At 35.7% G+C, this 27,137-nt stretch overlaps 1 protein-coding gene across 5 annotated transcripts in view; it reads right to left on the bottom strand.

The window, feature by feature from the left end:
* Positions 1-294: 294 nt before the first annotated feature.
* Positions 295-27,137, bottom strand: part of LOC136838772 (uncharacterized) — a 96,399-nt gene continuing 69,556 nt past the window's right edge. For all 5 annotated transcript variants that reach the window (XM_067104276.1, XM_067104275.1, XM_067104277.1 and 2 more), the window contains 7 exons: positions 16,214-16,411; positions 10,424-11,341; positions 9,346-9,534; positions 8,098-8,310; positions 7,143-7,370; positions 6,215-6,375; positions 295-3,031 (listed from right to left, as the gene is read on the bottom strand). In XM_067104276.1, the coding sequence (XP_066960377.1) occupies positions 2,902-3,031; positions 6,215-6,375; positions 7,143-7,370; positions 8,098-8,310; positions 9,346-9,534; positions 10,424-11,341; positions 16,214-16,411 (2,037 nt within the window). In that variant the 3' untranslated portion in view covers positions 295-2,901. The remainder of the gene's footprint in view (positions 3,032-6,214; positions 6,376-7,142; positions 7,371-8,097; positions 8,311-9,345; positions 9,535-10,423; positions 11,342-16,213; positions 16,412-27,137) is intronic.

The raw sequence follows: 27,137 nt of genomic DNA, 5'->3' as shown, positions 1-27,137 counted from the left end.
TACATTTATGTGAAGAACTGAAAGAAGATTTATGGGAAAGAATTGAAAATGAGAGAGAGAGAGAGAGAGAGTTAAGTAACTTAAAACAATACCCTAGGATCCAGATGGCAAATGTGCGGTGGTAACACAGAAAATACACATTTTTCTGACAGAAAAATCTGGTAGGCCTGAAACATTCAGGACAGAAACAAGTTCACAAAAATTTTTCTCATGTTGCTAGCAGCATGGATAAAAATATTGTACCAAAATGTTTCCCAAAAAATTTTTGTATTTAGGTAATGAAATATGTATTAATTAAATTCATACATTTATTACCTTCAAATTAATCTCAAACACCATAAACACTAGTCTAAAATGTTGCTACTTGTATAATGTGAAATAAAATTACAGTAACTAGTACTGTTACATGTGTTTTTGACCTCAATAATATTTATAGGAATTGAGCAAAACCTATATCCAGTACACAATTATGTCATTCTCTTCATAGGACACAAAAATTGCTTTTAAGACTTGAGTGCAAAACTGATTTTATATTTAATGCTTCTCAGTCAAATTTGGTGAACATCTACAGAACAATAACAATGAGGATTTAATGGCTGTGTATAATGAAGTAAATGAAGAGCAACTGTGTGAAGTTCATAAAGAAACTGCTTCTGAAGTTATTAATACCTTATACCGGTATTATATACATGCATAATCATATTTTTCCATAATTTTTTTTACATTTAGTATGTAAGTGAATCCTGTAACTGTAAAGTAAAACTATAAATCACTGCTGCTAATAAATGGGTGCTACCTGCTTTTTCACTCAGCTATTACATATAAAAGCACTTTTAATTATAGGACATACAACCCAGTCAAACAATCTGATCGCTGTAAGGTCTCAGCTGAATAAAATGATCATTGTAAGGAAATAATGACAAGTGCATAAAAGCATTTCAGACAGCGTGGTCCCAGAAAATTTTAACAGTTCTAAATCATCAGTGGATAAAGAAACAAGGTATTCAGGGCAGGAGACAGCAAAGAATGGCCAAAGCCTATTTTGCAACAAAATAACTAACCTCTTAATAATAAATTAAGATGGACACAATGAAAAACAAATTCAGCCTAATTAGAATACCTGTTTAAGAACTAAAAAGGTCTCAGTGGCAACCCTTAACTTTCATGTCAGAGTCAACTAGAAGTTTGTAACAATAGTATGCTCTACATATTTTCCCATAAAATACAGATTTACAAGCAAAGATAGAGGGAAAATAAAAGCTAACAGATGTACTTTCTGTCAGAGCATCAGTTAGTGAATTATAAACACCATTCTGGTCTTCCAGTGATGAGGTGCATTTTTAAATCAGAGGACGGACTCGGCCCCATGAACATAATTATGGTTAGACCTCATAGTATATAAAAGGTTACTGCAACTGCAAGTTTAGGTCACATCAGCACAAAATAAGCCGCCTAAGTCTTGACCATCTACAGCTTATTCAATAATGATCGATGGAAACTATGGAAAAATATTCATTTTCCCAGAAGTGACAATTTAGAACGTGTAAAATTTTGGGGGACTACCCTGCACGTAGAATATAGAGAGAATTACCCACTAAGTTTTGCTGACTTATCTCGAATTCATTATATCTAATGAATTGAGAGGGTAAACTCATTTAGGGCTTTCTGAAATGAGAAGTTTGCACAGCACAAATCACTGTACATAATTATTGTTTTTATCTAAACCCAGCACTTATGAAGTTTAAGTGGAGCTAGACTACTCAAGCAATGTAAATGAATCATACCATTTCCTTATTACCCTTACAATGTACCATTAAATTCTTTACTGTTCATACAGTCAGTCTGACGATGTATTAAATAATGATCCTAAGAGTAAATTAGCATTTGCCTTACAAATACTATCAAGTTGAAACTGTTTTACATTAGCTGGTATTAAATGGCTTGACTATTGCAAAGACCATTTGCACTCCCTATTTTTGTCCTTTTCAACAAAATGTTTCACTTACACCAAGCTTTTAATTGAGTGAAATTAAGAGTATAGAATTAGCTTTAGTACACAAACATGACCAAATGAATATCCATCACCAAGAAAAAACTACAACCTAATAATACATATATAAATATGGAAAAAATTACAACATAAGTCTGAGACACTACTTTACTGTTGAGTTCAGTAGTGGTGGGAAAATAATGTGTAATACTTAAACAATGCTATTTTCTAAAGTTAAATTTGGCATCAAAACAAAAACTAACAACAGTGTTCATGCAGGCTGTACTATAAAATTCCATGTACTAATTCCCCATCCACACCCTTAATTTACACTAAATTCTAAGCCAATGATAAAACTGTCACTTAGATAGCAGATGCCTCATCTTTCCTTTCATTTATATAGTATTAAAATGGGCAAAGCAAGAGGCAATCATAAAAAAATCACTTGGAAAATATGTAATTATGCCACATATATACTGAATTCAGTATCTGGCAGACAATTCAGGGTAAAGGTATTTTTTCAGAGCAGCTAGGTTGATAAAAGGTAAAGAGCATTCTAAATTAAATAAAAAATATTCAACAGTTAAACTTGTAAGAGGTCACAAAACCTTGTCAACAGCATGCAATATAAAAAAAAAAAATTGACCATAAAAGGGTTACTGTTTATAGAAACTGAAAATGGTAATTTAAAAGATGACCTATACTCATCATTCCAGATGCTGAATCATCAGCATTTTACTCTTTGGCTTAGTAATTCAAATTGTTAAACTGGTACTAAGAGCTACAGCAGTTGTAACATTTTTATAAATAATTTTTCTACAATCAATATTTTTTATAATAATTCATAATTACAAAGTTGTCTAATTGCCACTACGGTATGTACATTCATAGGAAATATTTTGAGGTAGCTGCTAAAGGTAAGGTTCAGTCCAATACTTATAGCTGCCTGACGAGTTCTGAGAGTCTTCATATGCTGAATGCGAGGTAAAAGTTGTCCGTAACTTATCTCTGTGCTTGATATCTCGAGGTTTTAACATTGATCTGCGGAGTAAAATTATAATATTTTAAATTGTACGATTTACTACTTTTCAAAGGTTGCACTTTATTTTGAAGAGACAAATCCTGTAAGAAAGTATTTTAATTAACAAATTTAATTTATAAAATAACAAGCAAGCCACCACTAATCAACTAAACACAAAACTTAAGTAAATGGCAAAAGTTATAGAATTCTTTATACACTATTAATGTCGAGGGATTTTAACAGGATGTACGAATTGGTGGGTTAAAGGCTGTACCACTCGTCTTTAACATTTGTACATCAGATTTTCCCTTTACCATGTCAGATGGGGGAGAAATTTTCCCCAACCTATTCTGTCCTGCGCACTCTCTACCAGAATGTCCATGCTCATGGTCTTTTCCTATGTCCTTGTTCTTTAATTTTCTGGGCTTTCCAACTGGTCTTTCCTGACCCCCTATTCCTTGTCTCTTCTTGTCATATGTCCAAAAAATCTCAACCTTGGACATCTCAAGTATTTTCCTGTTTACTGATAATGCACAGTTCAAGACTTGTTCTAAAAAAGTTCTTTCTACAGCCTATAGCAGCTTCTGACTTGACCTTAACTAAAAAATTCTGACCTGTGAATACATATCTCTTTAAGTGATGTGAAAAATGCAAATGATAACTTTATGCTCTCTCTAGCAAACGTTGTCCATAAAGAGCATGCCTATAAGCCCAATCTAGTGAAGGCTAAATGAGGTGACAAGTGCCATAGTTTTGATCAGGCACAAGGAGACTTACTCTTTTGAGAGGAACTACTTTCAGTGTGGCATGCATGGCAAATTGCAGATTGTACTAAAACTTCTTTGCAGCATCCCTCAAGCCAGAGCTGCATTAAATTCAGTCTTTTATTTTTCTTCCTTTACTCTTCATAGTTAGTTGTCCAATATCATTAACTTTACCTTGCTCCAATTTCCACCTGTTATTTAAGAACACTCTGGGCAAGCCCTGTGAGTATCTAGAAATTTGACTCACCAGTCTCATTGACTGTGTGAAATCCAAAGATTTTTATAAACATTTTGGAGTTAGTTACACACACACACACCGATGAACACTACTTCCTGAAGAAATGACCCAAACCAAGTGACTGGGAACATGCATACCCTACCTATATTTCCGTAAGGTAAGAAACTGGGAACTGTTGCAGTTCTGTGAACCTTTTAACTTTCTAAAGGACCTAAAGGACTTACTTTCAAGGACCCCTTTTAAAGGACATATATGGCTTGTTTTTTGGGGGGTAAAATGATCTGCTGTTAGATGATCGTTATGATGCATGGGGCACATGAAAATTAAGAGTTCCATACAGTGAGCTGTCATTTCCAATGCCTGAATGATTAATGCTAACTGGTACTGTATTTATCAGCAACCTTGGTGGGCTGCACTCAGTGAAGGTGTCAATTCCAACTTTTTATGAAGGTTATTAAGTATTGTAACCACAATACTTAACACTTCTGCTTTTTTGCAAGACAGACAAACCTTCTTATAAAGAACCTCTAGTACTGCCTATGTGTCAAAAAGGGCACACTGTAGGCAACAGCACCCTGAAGCGATCTGATGAAGAAAAGTCCAAACTGCAGAAGTGTAGCTTCTGCACCAATACAACCATCAGTCAAGTTACATGTAGCTGTCAAACTCATATGTGAGCCCATACAACTAAATGTCATCTTGTAATAGCCAGATGCAGGGCTGACAGTCCAAGGTAAAATATTTGGAGCCAATAAATAATGTTTCCTCTAAACAGACAAAAAAAATGTTTCTATCATATACACTGCTACTGCAAAACATGAATACTGTACTTAGGAAGCTACCAAATCCTAACTAGTTAACCCGACGAAGTTCAGAAAACAGGTGCAGTTTTAAACACATCTGATCTGCATACAGATGAAGAGTCCTCCATCCTACTGTAACATTCTGGACAATGAAAGTGTTTTTTAAAAGACATCAGTGAAGTTTACACCACACTGGCTGCATACTTCTCCATGACTGCCTTTACCTTGCTTTTCAATAGGTGGGCAGAAGAGAGTTGATTAGTGTGATGCACAAAAATCTCTCATACACACAGAAAACTTAATTATGCTTAAGAAGATAGGAGAAACTTGTAGCAAAACAGACCTCTACTTAACAAAAGTACATTATTCCATGTTATTTAGTGAGTAGATCATATATCTGAGTCTAGCTATATAAAGATGAGTTGAGTAATATTATTATTCAGAAGATAAACCCTATTCATATGGAACGAGCCCACAAGGGCCATTAACTTGAATTTCAAGCTTCCAAAGAATATGGTGTTCATTAGAGAGAAGTAACAAAGAAGAGATCACTTGCTAAAAACAAAAAATAAATCAACAAAATAAATAGGTAAAAATGTAAGTAAAATATTAAAATACATGAACATATTAAATTAATTCAGACCCCCCTTATTAAACCAGCTTTACATATACTGACATGAATTAGCATTCACTTTCACGAAGTTTACAGCCCTAAAAGTGTTTAAATTTTCTGGCTGGGATGTAATTAGGATGAATGTCAAGAATCTTATATATTTTAATTGTAATCGATACATTTTTGTATAACTTCCAGTATTACACATCTTATCATATAATACAATGGACAGGTGAACTCTATCTCCTCTGGCTGTGATTAGGACTGGACAGTCTTTGTTAGTCAAAAAAGTATGTTTACTCACTTACTTATATTGGTTGGAACAAAACAAAACCAATTCATTGCCATTTACATGAAAATACAAAGTTCACTTTTCAAAGCGATATGTACCATTAAGTGACCACTGTGTTTTATAAATTAAAAATACAGAATCAGTTTGCTAAACCTGAATACGATTATTTATTAACTGGCTCTTCCAATTTATACCCAACAAAACAATTTCAACGAAATTGCTGGTGAAATAATTTCCCTCAGTCTTCTCCACTTCAGACCCAACTTGGGCTTTGTCCAACTGTAGGACCTGGAAATGCCATTAAAATGCTTGGAAGTGTTCTGCTAGCTCCTCTTTTAGGATTCAGTACTAGTGCTATACACTGTTCACATGAAGTTACCCAGAACTACTCATATACCAAAATGAAATTTATGTAGTGAAAAAATACCTCATGTTATTAATCACTTATATAATGAATAACTTATGATTTGAGGACAAGTAATGAATAACTAACCTATGATTTGAGAACATCCGTGTAGGAGTTAATATAGACTTCTGACTAAGCCCAGTAGCTTCTAGGAATTTTTCATACGGACCATTTCCAGGTCCATTTGCTGCTTCTCTACTGCTGTCAGTATGGCCACTAGATGCCTCTTCATTATTCCGAAAGTTCATCTGAAACAAAAGGCATTTATCAAAACCAAGATTTCATTATTATTATTATTATTTAATGAGTTACCACAGTTTTAATAACTGTATAACTATCAAGTTAGAGTTTCTGACAAAAACAGGAATGAAATCAGGCTGCAAAGATAAAACAGAAATAACTCAAAATGCTGAGTAAAAATATAATGTTTCTCATTCTCAATTTAGATAATAATTGTTTGATATCTAAACATATTAATTAAAAGTACTCATTTACTTTACATTGAGTTTTCCTCCTATTATTTACTTTACCTTTTTTTTTAATAAGAATACTGTACAATTTCAGTTCCTGTGCTGAATACTAGTGTTTGTAAAAATGGGATAAATTTTTTCGAAGTGTTTGCTTTTTTAAAACTTCTTAACATGACAGACAGCTGATGGCAGAGTACTGCAGAATTTTTTATTCTCTGTCTGCAATGGCAAAATAATGAATGATAATTATCATTCTTACAGTCCTTATACATGTGAACTGTTTTGCTTCCAACAACAGGGTAACCACAATTAGATGAATACAATGTATGCTTTTATAAATATAATGCCCAAAAACAATATACAGTACAATAAAAAGCATTGAGGGCATAACACTACACTGTATTCTTTAAAAATGGAACCACCTTTCATTTTATGCAAACTAACATGAAGATCAGTGGTTTAACAATATCAGAAATAGAGAGATGAAATAAAAAGAAAATACATGAGCTTATTACAAAACATGTCAAACACAACCATTTACGTACCTTCGCTTCTGCTCCATCGCCACACCTTCTTTGTTCAGATGCAGGCAGGTTCTCTTTCCCTTGGCCATGAAAACCTTCAGTGCCTTGGTCCTCTTCTAGTTCTAGAGAGTCCAATGTAAATTCCTCAAAGTTTTCAGTCATGTGATCACCATCCCTTTCCATTATGAGGTTGATGTTATGCCGAGACCTTGGAACATTTGCTGCTGCAACCCTTAGTGTTTCAGACAACTGGAATACAGTCGATTATTAAAACCCTATACTCACTGCCATATAAAATTTGTAATATCCAATTCCAGGCTTGCTTCTCACTTCTTCAGATCTGATGAATTTCAGACTATCAGATTCAAGTCAACAAAGTTTTGCCTTGCACCAAAATGTGCCAAGGCTTAGTTTTAACATTGAAATGATGCTTAGCTCATACATAATAAAAGTACTTTATTTCATTAATTACTGTATCATAATGCACTGCACCTCTACACAACCACTAATCAGTTTTTAATGTTAGTAGCTAGCATAGTCTAAATTTAGGCATATAATATTTAATGATAATGGAATAAGCTAATTTACAAGAAAAATACTGATAACCAACACTACACTCCAAAGTTCACAAGTTATGATTACCAGAAAGTGACAAAAGAAAGAGTTATGCAATAACAAACAGGGCAGTACTACACTCACTTGTAATAGCTCATAAACATACACATTTTTTTAATTCCCAAAGCATTTCAGCATTAAACAGGCTGACTAACATCTGGACAGGTACTCTTACACTGTCCAAAACACTGCTACACTTTTTGTTTTGCAAGTTATCAATACTACTAAAAGACTACGCCTCATATGTCACTGTTCAAAGCAAGGATAGATACAGAACAATGTAATCCAAATCATAGTACTAGTCAATGGCTTATGCATTACAATTGCATAAAATCATTTATGCATAATGAAAAGTACATACCTGGTGATCATTTGATGGTGAAGCATCTAAATTTGTCTCCAAAACACCACTGCCAATTCTCTTCAGAGGTGAATTAGGACTGTCACCAGCATCTTCACTAGGAAGACCAATCGTTGTATATCCATCGCCATCATCACTGTCAATGTTCTTAACCAGCAAACCAGAACCAAATTCAACATTTGAATATATATGTTGATCCTCTGGAATGTCAATCTGTCAAAGAAAAGTATATTCTTAAAAATCTATAATTCATAGCATGTAAATCAGAGCTTCTAATGAAGACATCCTGATTGCTGCCCACTGTTCAGATTCATACCCATCAAAATATGCAATGGATAGTTAGTAAAAACTAATTAATGTGCCTATTGAAGGCAAATACTGTATTAGTTTCCATGAAATCTGAGAAAGACTGAAATCTAGAGTTTCCTTGGAACTCCTCTTACAGGGTGATTGTTTTCCTTCCTTAAAATCTCAATAAGCTATCAAAACAATGATGGTTAGAAGTAGATTTTAAAGTTCCAAGCTCACCCAAGCCCTAGCTTAGGACTAATTTTAACTGTAAATTTATGGTAGTTGATCAATTAAAATATTTCAAGCAGAAGAGTTATATTCAAAGTGGACCAAAAATGGTTAACTGAAGTTTGATGCCATAGAACTTCAAAACTTAAATCACATATGGCTTCAATGAAGAATCACTCATGTATACAAAAATAGGTATTCATTTAGTTTTCAACTTATCCCACTTCCCCATTAGCAAATGCTCAAAACAAACAAACTGTTGCATTAACAGCTAATCCTACTCTCTCATACAGTTTAAAAAAATACTTCAGTCCATAATGTTAAAAAATAACAAGTACTATTTTGCCACTCCCATTTATCCTACTGTACATCATGAAGAATGAAAAAAATCTAGCCATTACCAGTGATATTTTTATGGCACTGGGAACTGCAATCATCTAGAGGATTTTGGTTTGGCTATCTGTGGCAAGTATGTACCTACTGTACTGTTGAAAAAGTTTGCCTATCTTCAGTAAAAGTAGGTAATTATTGCTAACAACCTATTCTGAAATATAATCAGTAATCGTCACACCCAGCAAATGATACACATTAACAATTAGAAAAAAGTCAAGTAAATAATAAGTAATATAAACTGCACCTTAAAAACTCAAGTAAATACAAAATACTATACTTGGCAGCTTATCTCAAACAAGTATGTAAAGGTAACAAGGAAAATAAAAAAAAAATTACCCAGTTTCCATAATCGTGCTCCTCTTTAACAGCTCGAAGAATAACATAATTATCCTCATCATTTTCCTCATCTTTGTTCTCTGCCTTGAAATCATGTTTTGGTGGAACATTGATTTCTGAACTGTTATTTAGACGAATGTTTTCATATTCATGATCACTTATGGAATCACTGTTATATCCACTTGTAACCTGGAAATACAAGAAAAACAAAATGGTATGTTTTAAGGAATAAATAAATATACCTTATCAGGTTCAATTTTAAAACTAATAACCATAAAGTACTATTCTATGTAGTACACTGTACTGTACATGTATGACACTGTTATCTTATCAGATTGTGTTTTTGGACATACGAACTCAATAAATTAAATCAATAATGACTAACTAAAGTCCCTTAATCTTCTCAACCCAAGGGACCTTTGCTTAGAATTTCAGCAGTCAATTTTTCAATAAAGAATTACACTAATCAGACAATCAGCAACACTTTCCACTCTTGCAAAATCAGATTTCTAATTAAAAAAATATAATCATAAACATTGTAAAAATGGTAAATTTAATTACTGTGATTAAACTAATCATATATATCAAACTGGAATTCGCATTATGTAAGTTTTAATTACTATATGGCAGCAAATTACTGCTAATGAATGTTAAAATTTTATAAGACAACTCACTAACCCACATCTTAATAACTTCAAGGCCATTAGAAGCACTGTACAGCGTTTCATTTTTTAAACTTAATTACACTACCATTACTGGACTGTACCATGAAATAAGTTTCAAGGCACTACTGCATTGAATACACATTTTTGCTTTGCAGAAACAAATAATTGAGGTAACTTTCAAAGATATTTTTTCTAAGGTAAAATAAAAACTTGAATGCATTTCAAAATGAAGTACACAAACTCTGTTCCATAAAGAATATGGCCTTACTTAACTACATTTGACTTGATTTAAAAGGACGACTTACAACTACGGAAAATCTGAAACGTACTTCAATTCAGAAATAGGATTTAGAACTTGTATAAGGTAATGAAGAAGCCCATGAACATGTAAAAGAAATACAATACTGACATACCTCATATTCATCCATGATGTATGACTTTGAAGTCTGTTCTTCACTTCTCAGAAATTCTGGAGAACCATTGGAAGCAAGACTGTTGGTATTATGGGTATTCATTCCTTCTTCAAACTGCCGTGCCAAACGTATGACTCTTGGAGTGACAGGTTTCAGTGTTGCTTCTGGAGAAGAGGGTTCACTGCTACAAGATCCACCAGTATTGGTTGCATCAGACTCCTCTTCTAACAACCTGCTGATGGTTGACACTATTGAGCACTCTTTCTCCCCCGAAGTGACAAAAATTTGTTGCTGGATATTTTTATTGTTAGGATGTATCTGCAGGAGACGATTCAAACTCTTAGGCTTCTCAGCAATAGGAGGCTTATGGAAGACACGATTGGTTGTAGCCCTAACAGAGGCAACATTTGGATTAACATATTCCACTGAATGATGATTTTTACTGCTAACAACATGGTTGTGTGTTTCATGGGGTTTCAGCAAACTAACATCGTTATTCGAACTAATTAATTCTGATATACTAGTGGCTACACGTATCATCCCAGATGAACTTTTGCTTCTGATGGGTGAATTTCCAACATTTGTATTCTGCACTTTACTGGGTGAAATGTTATTTTCTGGGGAGTCAACTCTGCTCACTTTCACTCTGGGTTCAGTTTGATCCACTTTTCCAGCCTTTTCACACATCTCACTAAATTTTTTCAACTTGTTGATTAATCGTCTATTATCTCGTCTAAGTCTTTCAATCTCTTGTCTTTGCGCAGCAATGACATTATCCCTCTCTACCAGTTGACCAATGATGCCTTTCTGTTCTCGTCTAAGTTGAGCTTCAAGGATTAACAACTGGTTTATCACAGACTGAAGCTGTGCATCTTTCTGCTGCTTTAACCGGACAATGACTCTCTTGCTGTCATGTACCTGTAAGAAAAAATGCTAGTTTAGGTTATGGAGTATAATGTTTCAAAAAATAATAAGGGAAGTTGAAAATAAGGAATGAAAAATTTACAAAAAGGTGAAGGATATTTTAAAATATAAATTTCTAAAGACTTTGAAAGATGAGGTTTTGGTGTCAGTATGAGATTAAAAACTTAGAATTATTTATAAAATATGGAACTGAAAACAATTTTATGCCTATAATGAATGGATTGTAAATGGAATGCTACAAAATTGGAAAGAAGAATGAAAATAGTTAAAAAATGGAATTCTAACGAGTACCTAGGGGAATAAGGATGACCTTGACAAGAGATTCTAGCTGTGGGAAGGGATTAAATATCATCATTCCTTTTGAGTTCTTCTCAAGTAAATCTCTAACCTGGATACTAACATCTAACACTTCCAATTCTCACTTACAAAAACAAAACTTGCCCTACTCAGTGGTTTTATTATAATACTTTATGTTAATTTTCAATTCTATCATCAATCTACAGCCCTCCATATGCCTAGAACTTCACATTTTGTTATAAATGTATGAATAATTGGCTGGGAAATTTACCTGTTCAAGGAAGGATTTAGGAAACTCTCAGTATCGTGTGATTATTTCAGAGGCATAATTATCACACACAAATGTTCAAGGGCTGTTTCTCTAAGCAAAAATTAAGCTTGGCAAATGCACAATTTCCCCTAGTTACAGACACACCAGACACCAAAATTAATACAGGCAGCAAATGTAAAGATACAAAAATTATTTAAATGATGACACCTGAGCAACTGGAAACAAATACTACCCTTCTTGTTGAGCAGGATGACAAAGAGTCTCACTTCATGGCTTATTTATAATTTTTGTTCGATTTATTTACCTAATTTGTTTCCTTGTTATTTCTCTTTCTTATTTCATTATTTGCTTCTCTGGTTCCTTTTCTCTACTGGGTTGCTGCTTGCTTTGTATTAAAAATAATAATAATAATAATAATGTATGTAGAGAGAACAAAGCACGACAATTTGATGTGTGTACTGTAATTTGGAAGGTTTGGGATAAATGGGAGAAGGAACACCTGGGAATTAATGAGTAAATGCAGTAGAAGAGGAAGTGGAATGGGAGACCCTTAATATTCAAGAGAAAAGTAAATGACACAGTATGTAGGGGTTCAACAAGCTGCTTATGAGCATTTTCGTGCAGATGTATGTGGTTAATGTTGTGGAGGTTTTCTGCACTTGGGGGTGATACTAAACTGACCTGCGGAAGGAACGAATGTGGTAGTAATTAATAGTGAGTTTTATGCTGGAAATAGAGATATATGTTATATATACTGTATATATGTGTGTTGTGTGTATATACTCAATCATATATATATATATATATATATATATATATATATATATATATATATATATATATATATATATATATATATATATATATATATATATATATATATATATATATATATATATATATATATATATATATATATATATATATATATATATATATATATATATGACTTTTTATCACATCACCGTGATTCATATACAATCAGTAAGCTACAAACGTCCTTTAATATCCAATTCGCTCTACCTCGGAAATAATATATTTTCATATATGTTACCGAAGGGGAATTTTTTAGTTTATAATAAGTACGCCGTCCCGTGGGCTCGAACCAGCGAAGGACAGGAACTCAGGACTACAGGGACGCATTAACCCACGCGGCCACAAGAGAGGTGTATATATATATATATATATATATATATATATATATATATATATATATATATATGTGTGTGTGTGTGTGTGTGTGTGTGTGTGTGCGTGTTCTGTTTTGCAAAATTTCCTTTATATCAATACTGGGAAGCAACCTACTGAAAAGTACCAATATATCTGTACCTAAAATATATTGCATGAAGACCACAAGTAGAGACAACTCTAACAAAATCAAAAATGTTAGTCATATCCATGAAGCTCCTTAGATCATGTGCACTGATAACCATAAAATAATAATAATAATAATGACCAACTGCATCCATCAATACTAAACATGGATGACGCAAGAGAAAGGCCTTAGTCATATGCTTCCCAAGGTTGCCTCGTCACAGATGTTTAATCAGCATGACGTCATAATGGATATTTATGGGCAAGTGGCCGCTGCACCTAATGGAATGAATGCTCCCATTACTAGAATATGACACCTAATAACACAAAAGCAATAAAAAAGCATCTTTGTCGCTGAGCAGAAACAACAGACAAACAGCTAAGAAGTACAAAGTACACACGGTTATTTACTTGACTGAAGCTGACTCCTCCTTACCTCACAGTTTATGATTACAGAGGAACTGATGTGCAGGCACACAGACTGACTGATGAGCACAGGCAAATAGACTGAGCAAAGGTTAAAAGTATTGTATGCGACAGACTGAACTTTAATGCACAAGGGGGTAGTTTGCGTTGAAGAAGCGTCATGGATGACAATGCAGAGGCTTTTCAAAGAACAGATCGGGACTATTACATAAGAGCTTTTATGTCACCAGGCGACAATGGCAGCATGAGGAAATATGAAGACCAACAAATACATTAATAGAAGACAACAAAAGGAAAAGTACAACATGGCTAACAGGTCAAGGAGATGGATCTTGTAAAATAAGAAAAACAATTGAAAAACTCTGAACAACAAAAGATTTAATAGCGAGGTGAAAACGTAAAGGTCAAACCTCTACAGAAGAGGTGATCTATGTATAAAAAAAACTAAATGTGCAACAAAAAGGGACAAGGGAAATAAATAACAAAAACCCTAAGTAGAGAACATCCCTATGTCAAGGTTAATTAAGAATGAATAGATGAACTTGTATAAATGAACACTTGGATTTACCATGTATGGTCAATATAAACTGCATACGAAAAGGTTGGCATAAAAATTAATAGGCTATTAAGCAATTAAATCACCATAAATCCCAACATTTCATAATACTTTGGACGTATTTCACCGATACAAATCATCAAATCTCAGCTGATTTCTCCAAGTTAATAATATCGGGAAGGTCACTTCATACTGTCCAAGTGCTCAGATGAATTCATTTTTGTTCACCTGTCTATGAGATATGCTACTGAGGGGTGTGCGCGCGCGCACACACACACACACACACACACACACACACACACACACACACACACACGTCAAAACATAGCCTCCCTCCTCACAACTTCGACTACGGAAGTAAGCAAGGACAAAAAGTTCGAGGTACAAAAGCCGGACTATTCATTTATATGAATGAATCGTAATGCATAGAAAAACGGAATGTGCAAATGCTTACACAGAGATTTGACAGTAATGGTATCTTTCAAGGACATGAAATCGCAAAAACAAATGCAATACATGAATGTATACAACTGGATATAGCATAGGTGATGAATTACTTTGAAACTATATGTCTTGACGTTTAATAATGGATTTTCAGCCACTTTCATTAAAAAATACTTCTTACAAACGCACAAAAAAATAAATGACACAAAAGAAGAGAGCAATTGTTTTAAGGAATTAACTTCATAAAATTACCTCTTCTGATCCTATCATAACTTCTCAAAACCTTGTGCTTCAAAGGAAATTACATTGCTCGCAGCAGCCACAGCTTCATTAACTCTAACTCAAAATGGACCGAAACGATATCTACATGTGATTTTGCGAACGATAAATTATTTGATACATTATTTGCCACCACGACTGCAATTGACACGGGGCAAACATCCCACCTCAACGAAACCGCAATTGGAAATCTCGAGTTACCTTCCCCGACCTCCCGTTACACCTTTGACCTGCAGTGCGGTGGCGGTGGGTCTGAGCTGACAGCGGTCAGGCTGGGAGTCGAGTTTTTTACCGAACGTTTCAGACTACTGAACTATAAAATGCACTAATTATTTTATTCACTTCTAATCAAATAATGTCGTTTAGACGTTACACAAACACGAAGAGATAAATAAATAAACAAAAGGAAGACTAAACAAATAGAAGAATCTCATGCAAACTGGATCACTCCAGTAAATGAACTTTAAAACACGTAAATAACACACAATTTCGCCAGTTTAGTTTGGTCGAAAGATTAACTCCATTCGTAGTTCCTTGAATTTTTGAGGAAATAGATTTTGCTTATAATTTTATTTCAAAAAACGTAAATGAAACACAACAAAAAAAGAACAGAACGCCTTAAAAGGGTGTTTCATGTCAGTTAGTTACGATTTAAATAGCAAAAAAAAAAAAAAAAAAAAAAGCTAAACACGAGTGCGAATGCGTGCATGTCCCTCTGTGGAATAAATTTAAACTTTCATTCCACATTATGCTCATTGTTACCGTGTACTCTTTCTTCATATCCGTTGTAATTTCGCATTATGTGCTTTGTTATTTCAGCTCCATAAAACTATTATACACATATATACACATACGCGAGCGCAAGCACTCAAACGCATTGGATGTTATCATGACTACGTACATTGCACGTGTGTGTACTGTATAAGATCCCTTCGTAGGGAGGTAGCACCGTCAGTGCACCTCACACAGTGCACTGTAGGCATTACTTAAGGTTCTTTGCAGCGTCCCTTCGGCCCCTAGCTGCAACCCCTTTCATTCCTATTACTGTACCTCCGTTCACATTCTCTCTCTTCCATCTTTCTTTCCTCAACCCTCTCCTAACGATTGATTCATGGTGCAACTGCGAGGTTCTCCTCCTGTTACGCCTTTCAAACCTTTTAACTGTCAATTTCAGTGTCAGCGCTGAATGACCTCATGGGTCCCAGCGGTTGGATTTGGCCTATATTCTACAAGATTTACAATAAAAGAATGTTTTCCTATCCGTATAACAACTACTCGCCTTCTTCTGATAAATGGCTAGAAGCTGCGCCATCCTATTTGACCCGACTTGATCCTTGACTGCTGAAGGATGCTGCCGATGAGGATCTTGATCGTCAGCTCTGCCGACAGGACACGGCTGCATTTCCGGCTCTTCTTCTTCAGAGTGCGAAGCGTCCATCTTGTGCTCCAGGTCGGTGTCTTCCCCAGCAGATGTCATCTGAAGCAAGAGAGGATTATCATTAATAACTAGAAATTAAAAGAATGTTTTGCTAAATTAAATGATAAGAAGGAAAAAGGCACAAAAAATCTTAGGTGTATCAACGTGCAAAAACAAGAGTCGCTAACTTTCACGATATATTTTTAAATGTATAAACATTACTACCAAAATTTTTATGCTCCTGCGTCATCTAAAGAACACTGGTCACACCGCTGTCTAATAAGTTCTAAACTCCATAAGAAAGCAGCACATAAAAAAGGCTAAAAAAAAATACACAATATACACCGCATTATCTCGGCAACGTTCTCAGCCAGTACCAATGGCAAAACCAAGAACAAGAACTTAAAAAGGAAGACCTGACGTGATTGCATCTTCCTATAGCAATGCTGATGCTGTAAGCATGAATTGCCAACGCACACAAACACGAAACCAGCGACGTGATGAAATGTCAAGAGATCCCGAGACCGAAGATTTCGACTTCACCTTGGAAAGTAGCAGATTGGAGGAAAAACATCGATCAATAAATGAACGGGGATGAAATTAGCCTAAAGAAAATTCGTTTGGGGACTAAAATTTATTTTTCTACACTTAAAAACATTATGGACGCTGTATTCTACCATGCAGCATAGGAGGAAAAAATCAATAAATGAACGGGGGTGATATTAGCCTAAAGGGAATTTGCTTCAGGACTAAAACTTATTTTTCTGTTCTTTAAACATATTACTGACGCTGTATTCTACCATACTATTCGCGCAGCATGTTACGTTTAATTGTAATTTGCTATTCTAAGTCTGATATCCGATTTTATAGTCCCTATAAGGACTACATAAACGTGATATATTTCCGTGTTCAAATCCTGCTTGAAACTATTTAGTTAATATACACCTGCTTACGTTGATTAAGACGTGAGGGCCTTAACACATATGCAAGGGAGCATAGTTCGACCGGAGGCAGTGCTTGCTTGTCTAAAGTAGCACTTAGGCATCATAATAGATTTAGACAGGTTACCTCTCCACACCGCATAAGCGAGGGTTGTCATCCTATCACAGAATTCGAAACGACTACTAAAGTCTACACTGCAAACCTCTTTTATTACAATGACCGATTTTTGAACGGAGAACACATTTACCTATTGTTAACAGGAACGTATAGTTATATAATTCACTTCGTGGAACCTCAGCCTATGTCATTCTTTATGGAAGTCCGCCAAAGCAAAGAAAGAAAGAGGAGATATAATCAATAGGCAGGCCTAATAGCTACGTCAGTGGCGGGAATGTAATCACTCCCACTGGAGAGTTTCCATGAGTTTCCATACAAGAGTTTCAAGTATTTTAATAAGAAGTTCTGAACAAAACGCCGTTCATCTTCACACGCGATCGGTCGTCTGTTCATGTGCGCGTGAAACTATGCTTGCGACCTCTGTCTACGGCTGCCTGTGTTAAGTATGCACAAGTCCGTTATGGACTGGGGGCTCGGTGTGCGTATGTGAACAACCTTTTTAGCACGTTCAACCTTACTGATGTTTGCTTGCACAATATGTGTTCGCGTTCATCTGAAGGGACGCCGGTTGCTGCCTCGACTGTAAAACCCAAACAAATCTCTCCGCTGATCAAACAGTTATTATTGTGACGTCACTTCTGGCGTCTGTTCATTTGTATGGACAGCCGTTCACGAATGGAAAATAGAAAGAGACATATTAGGGAGAGAGTGGGGCCAGAGAAAGAGTGAGAGAGAAAGTAAGATACATGAGCACACCTCTCTTGGTTAATGACTGCTGCTGCTACTACTGCTGCTTAGGGTGCTGACATGCATACACACACACGTATGCTCTCTCTCTCTCTCTCTCTCTCTCTCTCTCTCTCTCTCTCTCTCTCTCTCTCTCTCTCAGTGAATAAAAGCTGGTTGCTGTGCTGTCTTTCATCTCAGACTCCCGAGACGTAACGCATAGCAGATATTGCTAATTAAGGCAAACAAAAGTTATAGTACTTTCAGTCGGAAATAACTAGATCATAAAGAATCCCGCAGTAAAACCATAACCACAAATAAACTAAAAGAAAAATCCACGCCTCTAGAAATTTCTCAACGGGACTGTCCTGCTAAAAGCGGTAAACTGGAAATATAGCAAGTGTCCAAATCAAAGACACAACAGAACTAATTGATGAATGGTACCACCAAATCTGATGCATTGCTCGAATAGCTTCCAGTTATGACAGATTTCGAAATATCTGGAATCAAAACATTGCATCCCCTGGGAGGAGGAAGAGGTAAGAGTGGCGCGGCCGAGGAGGAAGACTGGAGGGGAGGTGGAGGGAGGGAGTGAGGGAGAGGCGGATTTCATTTTCTATCTTCAGCCTCCTCAACACCATAACTCGTCCCCGCCCCTCCCTCTACCCCCTCCCCCCATCATGCCACTGAAGGTGCCTGGAGAGGTATATGAATTCTGGGCGCCGCGATTTCCCTCTCGAGAGTTTAAACAAAGGAATTTCTCTCTCTCTCTCTCTCTCTCTCTCTCTCTCTCTCTCTCTCTCTCTCTCTCTCTCTCTCTCTCTCTCAACTCGACTTGGTTCGGATAACATCTTTTGTACTCGCTTCCTCTTCCTACAAATGCGCGAAATATTAAAAAATATATTCATTATCTTATTTTTTTTATTAAGCTGCCTTTCTTTCTTACTTTAATAATAATCTACCTATTTGCGGTGGTTTTTCCTGGTACCATGGATTTTTTCTTTAATTTCAATTTTCTTTTCTGTAATATAACTTCTTAAAAGTGCTATAGACAGAACTCAAATTTCACACGGCCAAACAAGCCGGAAATGTTTACCCTCCACTTCAGTAACCCAAAGTCTGTCAGGAGCAGAACTTGGGAAATGAATAATCGACACAGCCGTCTGTGGCTGATGAGAATAGGGAGGAGAACACAAGGACCACAAGACAGGTAGTTTGGCAGGATTACCACTAGGAAGGAGGAGGCGGTGGGGAAGAGGGACGGGGATGGCGGAGGGTAGGAGAGAGGGGCTAAGGTAGTGGAACGATGGCATAGAACATGGCAAAGCAGAGACAGCAGCAGGGCAGCAACGTGGGCTGTTCCTACAGCCGCTGTTGCTGCTGCTGCTGCTGCGGTTGGTGCCCTGCCCAGAGCACCACGACCCACTTTACACTGGTACACTGATTTCACTTTTTACGTCCAGACTTCGCTGCAACGAACCACCACTACCACCACCAGCAATCCTGCAGCAGACCATCTATATCTACATCTATCCGACATCGAGCCCAAAGGGAAATTATGATGGAAGGCTGGGGACCTGCTGGAAAATCTCGAGCAATTTGTTCCCCGAGTTGTTGCCTCAACATACTCGTCGTAGAAGAGGAAAAAGTCTCTCGCATGAAAATGAGCATCTATAGATAGATCGCTGGTATGACTAAGACATTTGCATTAACTGACTAGGTGTACAGTAGAGACTTTTCTTTTTAATAATGGTAAACGTATGTTTAAACTTACTGTATTAAAAGCTTGGAGAACTTGCGTAAACAAAGAACGAAATTACTCTGGGACAGGGTTGAATTTTACTATAAAAACTGACCAGTGTTTACGCTACATCCCAGTTGAACAGAAACAAACGCTGCTATGGACGACCGAGATACGAAGATGCCCAAGTACCCGAAAAACAAAAGAAGTGAAAGGCGGTGATTATAGCGACGATGACTGGAAGAATTCCTTGGCCAGAGATGAATCACACACTAGAATCACCCACAATGGGGAGAGCCACAGCCCTTATCAAATTTTATCATCTCCATCATTACGGCAAAGATTTTTACGATAGACAGCGCACTGGAAATGAGACGACAGCTAACGTGCCAAAGGAAATTCTTGGAAAAATGTGAAAGAGAAATCGAATTCTAAAAAATATCTTGCAGTGCTCTCACGCCATTCATTAGTGTTGTTCTAAACCTCTCCTTGTTTCTACGCTCTGCTTCGAGGCATATACTATCATTTGATGGCAGAAATGAGACGTTAAATTACACTTAAGCCGTTAGGGTTTTTTTTTTTACATTAGAATCTGTACACTTTAACCCAATTATGACCTGCAACATTCAAGTGATAAGCTGGTCTGCAATGTAAAGGAGTTATCAATGGGCAAACTTTCGAGTTTCAACACACGGAAACTTCATTTCAGACAAGCATGCGCACAAATACAATATTATTTTGGACGTAATACAGGAGCAGAGGCATTGAACACGAATGCTGGCAATAAGAAAAACTGACTACATCTATTACAAAATTAACGCAAATTGTCTCCAAGTAACCATGCAACGAGCATCACGAATAAGCATCACTTAAAAAAAAAAACAATAACGGATAAGATGTCTTTGCTAACTCTCCCGTAGCTTTGATTTCAGCTCTCACACGATACAGACAGTGAAAATTGCTGTACCACAAGACAACGACATAGTTATTTCTCTTAACCGACTGTCACATCAAGCGTAATACCATAAAGGTCTTTTTTTTTTTATTTCATGCTTAAATCGTAACTGATCATGACTGCTGCACTGGTTACTTGTAATTATGATAAGAAAATGAATTAGTTACATATCATACAACTAAATTATTTCACCGCCTGAAACTGTCACGAGATTCAAATGTTATATTAAGGAAATCAGGATTATTTCCACTTCTGGAGACAACACACAACTCAAAACTTGACATGCTAAAAACTGTTCCCGGAATCTCTTAAGAGACAAAACTCCTTCTCTGTAAACACCTCACATACAAAAGATATACTCCAGATTTCATATTCTAAACATATTAACGTTAAAACTAAACATCTTGCAAAATTAAAGGCTTTATGGCAATGCCAAAACAAGTGTCTTTCAAACATTATGTACATATTTTGTAGAGAAATAATCAATCAGTCAAACATGAGATTTTAAGGTGCACGCGGTAAGTCATGTTGGTACCTCGTCGATTGATTCAGTATGGGATACGAGGAAATGAATAATGATAGTGGTAAAATAAATGTCAGATAGGCAAAACTTTAGCCAAAATATAAATAAGGAATTCAATACGAGTATAATTTTAGAGCCCAAAACAGCACTCAACGAATAATTGTCTGCGTGAAGTAAATCATTAATATCTTACATCATATCTATCTGGAGAATCACAAGGACATTTACAGTTCACAAATTCTATGTTGCATCGTTTCGGACAATTGTCCATCTTCAGGTTATGTAGGAGTTTAAACTCAACACCTTTATACAAAAAAAAAAAAAAATGAACACAGGCAACAAAATGAAAAAGATAAAATTGAACACAGCCAACAAACTGAAAAAGATAAAAATGAACTTAAATTAAAACACTATTTGAGACATTTTATACAGAAAAACTAAAACCGAGCTTGAATGCAGATACCTGTCTTCGGCAAGAAAGTAGTTTAACTGAAGTTAATTTTTATAATTTTCAATATGTTGATTGCGCTCATTTTGTTTTTTTATTATTATTTTTTAAGTACAAATGTATTGGTTTTAAAGTTCAAAAACTCGATACACTTGTGCATTTAGAAAGGAATATCATATTTCCCTTTCATTTCCAAGAAGAGAAAAGAAAGCGTGCCACGTATATTCCAGAAATCCTTTCCAAATGGAAGAAGGGTTCCCTCTTTCGACACGACGCATTTCGGGCAGACACTTTGTCATAAAATCACTCCGAAAACCTGTAAGAAAACTGCCTCGCCTTCCCGTCTTTTTGTTACTTTTACAACTTGTGTTGATGACACCGGGCCTCTGGAAATATCTGCTAGACTGGAGAGAAAAATGTTTGTCGTGCGTTTAAAAACTGAAAAGGAATAACGCAGATATCATATACAGTATATATATATATATATATATATATATATATATATATATATATATATATATATATATATATATATATATATATATATATATATATATTATATATGTGTATGTATAACTGAATCACGAAAATATGGAACGTGATGAATATATAGACAAAATCCACGAAGGAGAGAGAGTGCTGCAAGGCCTTTCGACGTTAGTCCTTTACTAGCAGACTGCTAATGTCGAAAGGCCTTGCAGCACTCCGTTGTTTCTCTTTCCTTCGTGGATTTTGACTTTATATATATATATATATATATATATATATATATATATATATATATATATATATATATATATATATATAAAATATATATATATATATATATATATATATATATATATATATATATAAATATAAATAATGTATGTATGCATGTATGTATGTATTTGTGCACAAAGGTGCTATGTTTGCATTGCGTTTCTTTATTAATGAGTAAAGTGTCTTTCAACAGAATTGTGTATAACTGAATATGTCTCAATGAATATGGACATAAAGTGTGTTAGCATCTCATATCCATAAATTTGACTGACTACTGCACAAAGCCTCGGAATTCTAAATCTAGCTGACATAAATATTTGAAAAAGGTGGAAAACAAAAATAAATGATCATTGGATGAGCCTTTATGTAAGACTGCATTCTTCAGTCTTACTTAAAACACAAATACACAGCACTGATTTATGTCCAGAAAAAGCAACTGTCATCTTCTCTAAACACAAACTGTAAATAAATTACAGATGATCTCATAAAACTTTCAGCATAGTAATGACTAAATCTGCACCCGGCCCCCCTCCCCTTCACCCGTCCCGCGGTTGCATATGAAACACGGGTGAAAAATCGAATACCTATTTTGTTGCTATCTGAATTGTTCCTTTCGTGCTCCTTACATTCCATTTTCTACATTCACTTTCCATTCCGAATTCGTCACGAACTGATATAGCCGAAATCATACGGATACCTCGGTTGCAAAACATGACAAATATACATTTGGGTCACAAGTTAGGGAGTTTTTGAAAAGTTAAATCCGTGATTAAAAGCCTGAGTTTCGTGTGCGTGTGTTACGATAGCATAAATTAACACCGCAATTAGTCTCCATGTTACCAGGTTAATTTTCAAGTAAACAACAGTAGCCTCGTTTCCATTCTAACAGCAAAACTCGATGACCTCGATGTATTTGTTTTTATTTATTTATCGATTTACCTATTCATTTATTTATTTGCGTACTCGATGACCTCGATGTATTTATGTATTCATTTATTTTTTTATTCACTCGTATTACTTTATTTTATTTTATTTTTATTTGTTTATTTTTTATTGAGAAGAGACAGGCACGATTCTCCATCCTCGGCCTGAACGAAACTAAAATCTTAAAAGACTAAAATGACAGCTAAAGAGGCGAGTCCGCCATTTATTCCTCAGCGAATGCCCTACGACGACACAACGACAAATATGAGGTCACACACGTTAGGTCACTGATGCCCTGGGCGAAACGAGTGTGGAGCAACGAACGAAAACAAGACGGCATTCACTTTCAGCATCGTCGTTTAACACGCACGAGCGTTTTTTAAAACATAATGTTTTATTTCCCCAGTATAAAAAAAAAAAACATTGAGAGAGAGAGAGAGAGAGAGAGAGAGAGAGAGAGAGAGAGAGAGAGAGAGAGAGAGAGAGATTCTTTCGGTATATGTGACGTAAGAACTACGATGAAGGGCAAAGAAACAACATTCAAATGATACGGAATGGAATGGAATATAGCGTTTAGATCAAAGGCCAAGCACTGGGACCTATGAAGTCATTCAGCGCTGGAAAAGAAATTGAGAGAAGGTAAGTTTGAAAGGCGTAACAGGAGGAAAACCTTGAGTTGCAATATGAAATAATTGTTAGGAGATGGTGAATAGCAAGGTGGAAGATAATATGAATGGAGGTGCAGTAAAAGGAATGAAAAGGGTTGCAGCTAGGGGCCGAAGGGACGCTGCAAAGAACCTTTAGCAATGCCTACAGTGAAACCCGTGAGGTGTACTGACGGCACTAACCCCCTGCGGGGTCAGATAATATGATACGTTCTGCTACAGCAAGTTGATGGAATCTGTGCGTACGAGGGTTATAACCCACCAGCGTAATGTTGACATTATAAAATGCCGTGAGCGTCATGTCACTTTTTCCTTATGTAAAAATTAAAAAGGAAGAGACTGTCGCCACAAAAATCTATCCAGAACCAACTAAAAACCAAGACAGAAATGGAATGGAATACAGAAATTTGGCCAAAGGACAGGCGCTGGGACCTATGAGACCATTCAGCGCTGAAAGGAAAATTGAGAGAAGGAAGGTTTTCAAAAGGTGTAACAGGGGGGAAAACGTCGTAGTTGCATTATGAAACAATTCTTAGGAGAGGGTGGAAATTAAGATGGAAGAAAGAGAATACGAACGGAGGTACAGTAAAAGGAATGAAAGGGGTTGCGGCTAGGACCGAAAGGACGCTGCAATGAACCTTAAGTAAGGAAAACCAAGATTCTTCTTCTTCTTTGCGTAACCTACAGTACTGTCCCTTTTCGTTACTAGGCTAAACGGACACCATTCTTTTTTATCACAGGTTCATGCAATATGTGTACAACTCCAAAGTGAAGCAATGCCCCTGTAGAAAGCGTCGCAAATAAACAAATGAACGGAAGATCTGCAACTAATAACAGCAATTACGAACCGTAATTCTGAAACAATACGAAAATGACCTTAACTTGAACAATACAACACGCACGCTACGGGGGAAAAAATTAGCAAAGGACAAAAGGCTAGTATATACACCGTTTTACGAAACGCCAAATTATTAAAAATGAGAGAGAGAGAGAGAGAGAGAGAGAGAGAGAGAGAGAGAGAGAGAGAGAGAGAATCTGATATGGGGTTTTACAACAAAATTAGCAAAGGACACAAGTCTGGTATATAAACATTTTTACAAAACGCCAAATAATTAGAAATGACACGAGAGAGAGAGAGAGAGAGAGAGAGAGAGAGAGAGAGAGAGAGAGAGAGAGAGAGAGAGAGAGAGAGAGTAAGTATATCTAAGTTTTACCAGACCACTGAGCTGATTAACAGCTCTCCTAGAGAGAGAGAGAGAGAGAGAGAGAGAGAGAGAGAGAGAGAGAGAGAGAGAGAGAGAGAATTGATGGACGGTTTAACAACGGTGAATCAATGGTTACCTCGCCGAGGCCCTCCCGTTTTTAATTAGGATATGATGGCATGAATTTTGACGGGGCTCTGACCACTCAGGTCTGTTACAGAGGCACACTGGATTTTTTTTTAATGACGAAGGTCTACTGAGCTATGGCCTGAGAACTTCAAAATCAAAGCTGATACCAGAGAGAGAGAGAGAGAGAGAGAGAGAGAGAGAGAGAGAGAGAGAGAGAGAGAGAGAGAGAGAGATAATTTATGAAGATAAATATAAATAAAAGTTGCTGTATAATGATTTATTCGGCCAAGATCTTCAAAAATAAAGGAAAGAAAGAATCATTGGTAACGCTGACATGGATCTTTCCTAGATAGTGGCCCCCAAGGGTTTTCGGGGGTCGTTATCTAAGACTAACATTTCTTGGGGGTCATTATCTTTATGATATTTACAGTTTTTTGCTTATGTTTTTTACGGTAATCCCCAACGGGGATACATACCGGGTTAAAACCCTTGGGGGTCACTAACTAGGAAAGATTTGCAAAAGCATATTTCAAGCACACCAACATCACGAAAGATCATTTTTCTTTTGATCCTTTCATATTCAAGCAATTCAGGCGTCGCCCTCCCGCAAAAAAAAAAAAAAATAGTTCAGTATACACAAGTAACTGTCATCACGAAAGATACGATAATTAAATCTACTTCAAAAATCCTACTGAAATTAAATCTACTGTACTTAAAAAAATCCTACTGAAATTAAATCTACTGTACTTCAAAAATCCTACTGAAATTAAATCTACTGTACTTCAAAAAACCATACTGAAATTAAAGCTATTTAAAAAACCATACTGAAATTAAATCTAGCTCAAAAATCCTACTAAAATTAAATCTAATTCAAAAATCCTACTAAAATTAAATCTATTAAAAAAATCCTACTAAAATTAAATCTATTAAAAAAATCCTACTAAAATTAAATCTATTAAAAAATCCTACTGAAATTAAATCTACTTCAAAAATCCAACTGAAATTAAATCTATTAAAAAATCCTACTGAAATTAAATCTACTTCAAAAATCCAACTGAAATTAAATCTACTTCAAAAATTCTACTGAAATTAATCTATATACTTAAAAAATCCTACTGAAATTAAATCTACTTGAAAATCCTGCCAAAGTTAAATCTACTTCAAACATCCTACTGAAATCTAATCTACTTCAAAAATCCCACCGAAATTAAATCTACTTCAGAACTCCGAAATTAAATCTACTTCAAAAATCCTACTGAAATTAAATCTACTTCAGAACTCCGAAATTAAATCTACTTCAAAAATCCCACAAAAAAAAAAAAAAAAACAGAAGGGTCGATCGTATCTCAATGCGTGACTGGAGGGGACCGAACGCATTATATAACGTATCTGGAATATAGCCACAAGGGGCGTTGTTTTTGGCAGTTTTCATGGTTGAGTAATCCTATTGTTCTTGAAACACACTGAGCCTCGTATTACCTTGGAATGCACAAATCTTAATCAATCTAATCAAGTTGGAATGTCTCCGACAGAGGGATTTTCAGTCTTTTAGGAAGGTGCATTTTTTAAGATAACTATTCACAGAGGGGGCTTCTATCACTATTCACATAGGGGGGGCTTCTATCACTATTCACAGAGGGGGGCTTTAATAG

This window comes from Macrobrachium rosenbergii, chromosome 5 (assembly GCF_040412425.1).
Source record: "Macrobrachium rosenbergii isolate ZJJX-2024 chromosome 5, ASM4041242v1, whole genome shotgun sequence".
Classification (NCBI taxonomy): Eukaryota; Metazoa; Arthropoda; class Malacostraca; order Decapoda; family Palaemonidae; genus Macrobrachium; species Macrobrachium rosenbergii.
This window is presented reverse-complemented; position numbering and strand designations above follow the sequence as displayed.